The sequence below is a fragment of the Neodiprion fabricii genome, chromosome 3 (assembly GCF_021155785.1).
Source record: "Neodiprion fabricii isolate iyNeoFabr1 chromosome 3, iyNeoFabr1.1, whole genome shotgun sequence".
Lineage (NCBI taxonomy): Eukaryota > Metazoa > Arthropoda > Insecta > Hymenoptera > Diprionidae > Neodiprion > Neodiprion fabricii.
In genome coordinates, this window is record NC_060241.1 from 7516288 (window position 1) to 7525564 (window position 9277).

Sequence of the window (9277 nt, forward strand, 5' to 3'; positions counted from 1 at the left end):
TCTTGCGAATATCAAATCCAAATGATTCCAGTTCCACTTTTTCCTCATCAAATATCCCGTCAAGGCTCAAATTCAATTCGTAGACGATTCCTTTCAGGTTAAAAACTAAAGATATAGTAGTAATGACATATTTCCGGTTCAGCGATTTATGTACTTGGTTCCGTGTGCGGAAATAAGAATATTCCCCCAAAAAGCACGTTGAGTGTTCAAAAAGATTCAAATCACATACTGTTACCAAGTACGTCATGTTTGTTGATTCATAATAAAACCATGACTGAAACTTAGTCTAGACATTTTTCTGGAAAAACACTGCTGCCACACTTGGGTCAGACTGACTCTAAATTTATCCAATTACAAATGATAATTAGGTATGAATAAAAAACAAAATAACTCATACATTGATAAAATCCAGAAAAAAAATTGAATTAGTAAAAAAAGAAAAAAGTGAAAGATGGCGGGCCTCTTTCAATGCATGATGCATACATGAAACGATGACGATAGAATTTGAATTTATTCTTCAGGGTATGTTTCTAAAATTTACTCAAATATACATAATATGTGTTTATATATTCAAGACCCATATCAGTGAGATGTGCGCAATATATCTGCAATATATTAATTTAATAAATGTGAAAAATGAGAAAGAATTTTTAAAAAACAACGTGGTTATTCGTTCTGTAACTTTAGTCATTTGTTTGTTTTGTAAATTCGTTTCAAGACCATGCTGTTAGCAGCGCGCGACATGATTTCCTAGTAAGATGTTACGAACTCATTTTAAGGAAACTTATAGTTAGCTGAGTAAAGCATCAAAAGCGACATCTGGCATGGCGGTTAGGAAACTAAAATTCATACCAATGTCAGGAAAGTATGCTCAATTATCTTTGCCTGCAGGCATCACATTCACCCACAGCCATTCGCGTAGCATCTACAGAGATATTATAAATAAAGTAGGCAAGTGAACCATGCGATTGTCCAACCGAGAAAAAGAGAAAGAAAATTCAGCGACTCATCTATCATTTTCTACCAAGCATGCGCAGTGTGTTACTGCACAGAGATAAAGCAGAGCTATGATTCTGACGCATGCATAAATGCGTATGCAAACAAGGATAGAGCGATCACTTGATTTTCTTTTTCTTTCCTTCCGATCTTTTGGCTTATGCTTATCCCTATACCTTGCCTAGTAAATCGTATATAATATCTCTTATACGCTTATTGCGTGCCTGCATGAAATTCTCGTCATACTTTGTCTTGATCGACTGGAGATAACAAAGATATCTTCTCGCGCCGATGAGTTACCGCTATCCCCGCCACTCGCCTGGTTAAACAGAGACAGAGTCTCCGACAGAACAGGGTTGTCTTTGTATTGACGGTCTCATCGCCGTCCAAGGAACGCGCAAAGTCTATGGACGGAGTGATCGAGGCATAGAGATCGTGGTTCGATTAATCGCAAGCTATCGAAACAGATAACGAGCGCCGTTGTCATTCTCTCATAGTCCAGTCCGCTCGTGATTCACAGTACGCCATTTTCTTAGTTTGTGAAGTGTCGAAGCAGACGGAATATCGCTGTTTTTAATTCAAGTAAAAGGTAACCGTCCCTCAGGCAATGACACTCGACCACGTTTAACCCATCCAGCATCTAACTCCCCGTCATCAACCCGAAATAAGCAACAATTCGTCGCATTTACCGCGTACAATTGACGTCGCGACGTCCTACTACGCATTGACAGGTCTATCACCACTATTATTGGTTGGATAGCATCAGCTTTGATTGCTATTACGCCTCAACTTTCACGGCTTCGATCTAACGTCGCTATTCGTCAGTCTAACCATTTATCCGATACGCGTTTACCTGGCCCCAAATCCCTGCGAGACAACAATACCTCAAAAATCTTATCAAACCTACTATGTACCTGCCTATCTGCATTACTCATACCTACTTGCGTGTCTCACGAAATACATATCACAAAGCGTTTCTCCTCACGCACATACGAATTTCGTATGCGTGCACACTCGATTGAATATTCGTCATTGTGGGGGAGAATCGTTTTGCTACTAAAGGACGTGTTAGCACTCGTCCCTGAGTACAAGGAGAGAAACAAACAAAGAAGAAACTATCGGAGAAAAAAAATCACTTTGTCATTCTATTTTTTTTTTTTTTTTTTCAAACATATCAACACACTTTCGATTCTTCCACACGTAGTTTTAACTCGCCCAAGCATAGGTACGTTATTTTTTACTCGTTTAGTTTTACTTATCTGAGGCATTGTCGATTCATTAAAAAAAAAATTTAAACTACTTTCCACCGTTTATTTAATTGAACGTGTTATTCGATTTACTTTCTCCGGATCATCCCAATAGTTGAATCATCGCATTCTTTGGTATCCTTTTACATATGAAACATCTAAAAATGTCCTTTATCCGATGTCGTTTTGTCGGAAGCAGCTTTTTTATGTATCTTTCAAGTTTCAGCCTTTCACGGGCTATCCGCATCATTAGAGATTAATGCCAGGCGTGTGAGTTATCATGGAATAGGAAGTAATACAATATGAGGCATGTTGTTTGTCTGTATTTGAACTATCAAAGTCTGCCTCTTATCAGGTTTCTCATGACACACATATAGACAACTGTGTCGATCATTCAAATGGTATCCATTTTTCATAATATTTACTCCACCTGGCATTGCTGTCCACTCCGAATTCAGCCCGAATCACATATTTTTCACCCGATTATTTATTGTTAGTTAATTCAATAACCGATTCTAAAATTTAATGATTTGATTCATTGTTTAACTCATTCTACAGCTGAATCTTTTCTCTTGCTTGCTTTGATTATTATGCTTTGTCCAATTTTAAAATCGAGGTCTATTACAGCGGATCGAGTTGACGAATAATGAATATAATCATGCCTTATTCAACAGCTGACAAGCTGAGGTTAGGGAAGCCCTCATGTCACGATAAGTCAGGCAATCGCGTCACGGTTCAAAGATTAAAAAAGAAAACCATCGTATATAAATAATATAGCACAAATTTCACTCCGAAGTATCATTCTAATCACGGCATTATCACTTTCAGCTTTTTCTTTCATTTTTGCTATTCGCTGACCTAGAAAGTCGAATAAAAAGAAAAGCAAATGGAGGAAGAAAGCTCGAGGTAGTCAAACATTCTTCGATCTGTAACCTATGATGTAACTGAAAAAGAACTCGAGACTTTTTCGAATGAAATTTTCATCACACAGACTAATTATATCCCAATCTAAAGCTCTCTCAAACTGTGACGACTTAGAACAGTGAACATCCACTATTGTCTCGCATATTTATAAACAGACAAAGCAAATACAGTCGACATTACAAACTTCATACCTGAGTCGAACATTTCGTTTGAAATGCTGAATCTTCTTTGCGGAATTACCACCTTTATGAGAAATTGGGTTTTTTTGAACCGGTTACTGTACAATAAATCGCATTTTCTAATTTCACCGAATTAGAAAATCAAATGAATCCTCACGTAACAAGCACAGGTGGTAAAAAAAATTATACCTCAGGCATAGCCTGATTAGTTTCCTTCAGTCTTCAAATTAAGCATTAACAGAACACAATTTTCTAGTCTGATGTTCTTCGTTGCTCCAGAAAAACTATTTTTTGTAACAGAAAATAACAGTGGGAACAGCGGCGCTCGACAGCTTTCAGGACAATATCGCTAAAGTTTTCTATTTAATTAACTGCAGTTACGCGTTGAATTAAATCGCAACTATCTAATTTTCCATTAATTTGTTAGCTGTAACAGTTGTTTTTTTAAATTTCAGTTAATCTCACTACTGTAGTAGAGAGAAATGGCGTCGCGCAAGAAAACGCTTCTGAAAGTGATCATCCTCGGTGATTCCGGAGTGGGAAAGACCTCGTTAATGAATCAGTACGTTAATAAAAAGTTCAGTAACCAGTACAAGGCTACGATTGGCGCTGACTTTCTCACCAAGGAAGTTATGGTCGATGGCAGGATAGTCACTATGCAGGTAACCCTTGTCTATATTATTTACTTTATTAAATTTACGAAGAAGAAAGATCGATGAAAGAATATTTGGATACACAGGGACGAGCAAAATGAAAAAGGGAAAATATACAGACCCGTTTGTTACTAGGAAAATTCGTATCTTCGTAAACAGAAGACAAGCTAAAATCTAAATTTATAGATATCGCAGCAAATGAAATAGAAGTTTGCAACGTTGATGTAACGATGCATTTTTAGGACATCTTGTTGTTTCGTGACTTTCATAAATCAGAGTACACTTATATTTTGGCAATCCGATTTTAATGTTCATTCCAAAACTGCAAAACAATGATCTTCTGTTTCAATATCTACTTGTTTCAAAGTTACCAACTTCAACTTCGTTGTAGCGAGAGTAGAATAAGCCTTCTGTGGTAAAAATAATTTCTATGCCAAACTACGATAAAGTCCAGTTCATTGAAAATTGTAGGACATGTTCGAAAATCGTAGAAAATCGTCAGAAAGTGTGGAAAATTGTGGAAAACCGTCGAAAATCGCAGTATTTTACATAGAGAATTACGAATTTCTATGAAAAATTTTAAAAACCTGTATTTTTGTATAAAAGATAGTTACAATTTCGGACCCAGACAACATAAGTTGTCTTGCTCGTAGTATTCTTAGAATTTCGTTGAAAAGCACAACTTTTTATGAACTCCATGAATTCTCATAAAAAAGTGTTACGAGGTGAATGATTGTGAACACTACCGGCGACTATCGACGACTGCATCCATACCCAGCCATGACGTTATTACGGCTCTATTTTGTGTTCGTAACTCGTCGACTATGTGGACGTACAAAGAATAAGGGGAATTTGTATCGAGTAGTTGAATAATTGATTATATAGATGAATTAATGTAAATGATATGGAGAGTACAGTGAGAAGATGTGGAGGAAAATAGGAAGAAATGTTAATTAAGATGTTGGCCAAATGAAAGCTGACTTGAGAGTAGATATATGGGAGGAAGGATAAAAGGGACTGGCTAATTGCAGTTTAGCAGTAGAGGGAACATTCTGCTGATGTGGTACGGGAACCGAGACAACGAGGTGATGATAAGATAAGCATGCATGGTATAAGGTAGCTGTAAGAGCGTGCGAAAAGAATCTGAGATGCGGAGGAGGTAACAAGAGTACGAATTTCTACGAAAAATTTACGATCGACAACTTTAGAATTAAATTTAGATTGATAAGATTACAAATATGTACAAGAAAGTATGCAATTCTTTTTTTAAACCACCGCTAGATGTCGAGTCTGTTTCACAACGAAAACTTATCGCAGACAAGTTAAACACTTGGCAGAATTTGGGTCTACATTGCAAGATTGATCTTTTCATCTTTTAAAGTATGATCTAAATGGAATTCTGTGAAGTATTTTTGAACTCACCTTGTCTCGATTTATCTAAATCAAGAATTCTACGATATTCTAGAACAAATTGTATCCATTTCGACATTGGATATCGGAAAAACGCTCGGGTAAATGTGAACTGTTCTATAATTATCTGTTAGAAACGACGATAATCTATGACAAAAACCAATATCTGACAAAAATGTACGATAATCTGCAAAAAAATTCAATGCCAAAACTGTGAATGTGTCAGAATTTCTGTACTTGATTGTAAAATCAAATTTGTAGCTAGGTGTAGAACTTATTTTCATCAGTGAATCTTCGAATTTTGCTCCTTCGGTGTTAGCCAACTTCTAGAATTCGTTTTACTCGTTGCGATAGTAAACATTAGATAGAGAATTGTTTGTCATTGATGTCTCATACTTTGTTTATCCTTATCAACATGTGACGGATTATCGACGCTTGTAAGCCGTCAGCTGGGAGAAAAGAAAGTAATAAAACTATTGGCTTCTGCTTTTTTTTCTTTAGTCTGCTCTTATTAATTGCATAAAGACTGTTTATTAAGTACACTGATTTGAATAACAGTTTTCTCTCAGTTCATACTCTGATTAACAGCAACGTTTGCGATCTTACTCACAGCCTGTATTTTATTTCTCCCAGATTAAATACTCGATTTGTGACTTTCAATTGTAGTAGTATTTGATCATGATTGCAAAGAGAAATTATCGTGTAATGCGAGACTCGAAGAAATTTCTTATTTTCCGTTTTTCACGTAATTTAAAAATAATCGTTTTATGTCGTGATTTTCATTACCTTTCTTGTGCTAATTCGAGTTTAATTTTATTCTCCACAGATCTGGGACACGGCTGGGCAGGAAAGGTTTCAATCCTTGGGTGTAGCTTTTTACAGAGGCGCCGACTGTTGTGTTTTGGTTTTCGATGTTGCTGCGCCGAACACCTTCAAGTCCCTAGATTCATGGAGAGACGAATTCCTCATTCAAGCGTCGCCCACAGATCCAGACAACTTTCCATTCGTTGTTCTGGGCAACAAAGTCGACCTCGAGACTAAGGCCGTCAGTCATATATTTAATTACATACCCTATCATACTTTATTGTTTCCATTTACTTTTCGACTCTCGAGACCAATCATGCATACAGCGTTTCGGTGAAACGATCATAAAAATCGTTTTTCACGATTTCCCATTTCGTTTTTAGATTTACAGTTTTCGTCGGTACATACTTTTACAGTTTGATCCATCGCAAACAAATCCTGAATGCTATCGTGACGTATATTTGAAGACTTCAAATTTATTTTGTTTTTACTCTTTAGACTTAATATTAAACCCACTATATTTCAGTAACTTGAAGCTTTTATGTGATATTGATTTACGATGCGTCGAGCTTGTCTTTTGTTTTTCCCAAAAAGAATGTCTACAACTTTATTTAACCGAATGTTTCTTAGAGTATCCACATTTATCACTGTTGGATTTGATATTGGTTGCATTGTTATGCTGCGTATGCTATTTAGCAATATTTAGGGAGATTAAAATTTCACGTATCGCTTGTTTCAGGTGGCGGGAAAACGAGCTCAACAGTGGTGTGAGTCTAAGAACAATATTCCATACTTTGAGACGAGTGCTAAGGAGGCGATAAACGTCGAGCAAGCCTTTCAAACGATAGCCAAAAATGCGCTAGCTCAAGAAAACGAGGTAAAATTGCACAATCATCCACAATATATGAGCATTATTATCGCCTGTTCCTTATTCAGTATGTACTGTTGAATATTCAATTTCCAAATGAATCGTACTTCTCGATATTTCTAGAATCAGTGCCAAGATAGCCCAATGAACTCACACGTCAATTTTTATTACTCATAATTTGTAACGATGCTCGTCATGATTCATTTCTCATTTCGTTGTTTTCACGTTTTTCAAAGGTGGAATTGTACAACGAGTTCCCACCCCAAATAAGATTAACCGACGATACAAAAAACAATGGGAAAGGAGATTCGTGTGCCTGCTAGATACAAACGTAACTCAATTTTGGAGCAAGTATAACGTCCGGTCAGCGTCTTGAGCGACGCTAGGAGTAACCTAGACAAAGAGTCGAGCTGAAATTTTTGGAATTGGTGAAATGTAAATGCGATATTGAAGATAAACTGTTAAAAAAATGAAGTTAAACTGAACCCAATGATGAAGAAAAGGAAATTTAATTAAATATACACATACTAGGCTCAGAACTCTCGATTTCTGATTTATATTAATTATTTTATTGTATATGTGAAATGTATAGGTATCTATATTGAAGAATAAAATATTGTATAGCATTACAGTTTGAAAGAAAATTTCAACATATCTACAATAGTAACGACAACATCAACAACAAGAAAATAATAATAACAACAACAACAATAATAATAATAGTTATAATAACAATAGTAATAACAATGGAGAAAATAATAATAGTACTATTGATAGTAAAAGAGTTATTAGGTCATTGCTTGATCGCGATAGTCTAATACGTGTACGATATAGTACGATATAACATATTATAATGTTTAAAAAGCATGGTAATATACTTGATCTTAAAAACATTAGATATTCTGTCTTATAAATTAGAAAACAATATTACATTTGTTAAAAATATCATTTCGCTTTCTTTTTCTTTCTTTTTTATATACATACGTAACAATATGCTACTTAGTGAATATTCTATAGGCGTTGATAATAATTGGAAAAAATACTTAAAAAAGAAAAAAACTGCAACGCGTGTCGCTATTCATAAATTACATTATTGTTATTATTATCATTATTATTATTACTTTTATCTAGTTTAATTTGTATTTACATACTTATTTATAGCTGAGCAAATGATTGAAACGTCGCAACTGCCCACCGCGTTTAATTCGAGACTTTGTTTTCTAAAACCGGCTTCGGAAAATAACAGTTGTGGTAGACATCAGACGTCGTCACTGCGGATTTTTATAAGCTCAAATTTTTGTTCTGTATCGGTACTTGGGATCATATTACCTAATTGGTCATTTTTTACGACATACGATGTCCCGAATCGTTACAAAAATTAGATCAACAAAATATTCTTGAATAAAAGCCGTGAGTGTTTATGGATCTATTGTCATGTCTCCCTCTCTTTCTCTATTTCTCTCTTTCTTTCCTTCTCTATGTATCTAATGTTATATGAAAAGAGCGATAACATGTTGACATTGCAATATCGTTAGCCAAAATCGAGTAGAACGACACAGGCAGAATATTTTTCTTTTGAACATTATCAGCTAATTGTTAATTATTGGTATTTACGCTTCGGCGAAGAATTTATTAAACAATAAATAACTTGAGCATGATCTCGCATTTAATATTGTTTTACATAGTAATAATATGAATAAAGTACGTATAGTTGACAGCTGGTTCGTTTATTCTGCGTATTTTCAATGCCTCATTGAATCGATCGGCAAACGTAGTTGTTTTCAATTCTTTTGAGTATTTCAATGATCGATGAAACGAATCGAAAAAATCGACCATTTGAATTTCACAAAAAAAAAAGTATAAAGTAAGTAAAAAAGGAACAACCAATTTCATCGGTTAACCGTCTAACATAATTGACGTAAATACCTGATATAATATACAATGAAAAATCATGCTTAATTAATCATCGTATAATTGTACATCCGATTTCATCGCATGTATTATTAAAATTGTATAATTAAGCAAATTAGAAACGCAGCCTTCGTATGATTGCGCGATTAAATCAATATACGTATATAATTTAATAATGTATATTATTGTGAATAATATTTATACACAATTAACAATGCCATTGTGTGCATAGCTTATTTTCTATAAAACATTTTTATCCGTCAATTTATTGCCTACACATCACTT

General features: G+C 35.0%; 1 protein-coding gene across 1 annotated transcript; it reads left to right on the forward strand.

Annotated features, from left to right (window-relative positions):
* The first annotated feature begins 1435 nt into the window (after nucleotides 1-1435).
* On the forward strand, nucleotides 1436-8995 carry LOC124177627 (ras-related protein Rab-7a). The gene is made up of 5 exons (XM_046560196.1): nucleotides 1436-1585; nucleotides 3802-4008; nucleotides 6236-6454; nucleotides 6953-7090; nucleotides 7318-8995. The coding sequence occupies exons 2-5, from the start codon at nucleotides 3829-3831 to the stop codon at nucleotides 7402-7404; spliced, it is 624 nt and encodes a 207-aa protein (XP_046416152.1). The 5' UTR covers nucleotides 1436-1585; nucleotides 3802-3828; the 3' UTR covers nucleotides 7405-8995.
* Nucleotides 8996-9277: the final 282 nt, after the last annotated feature.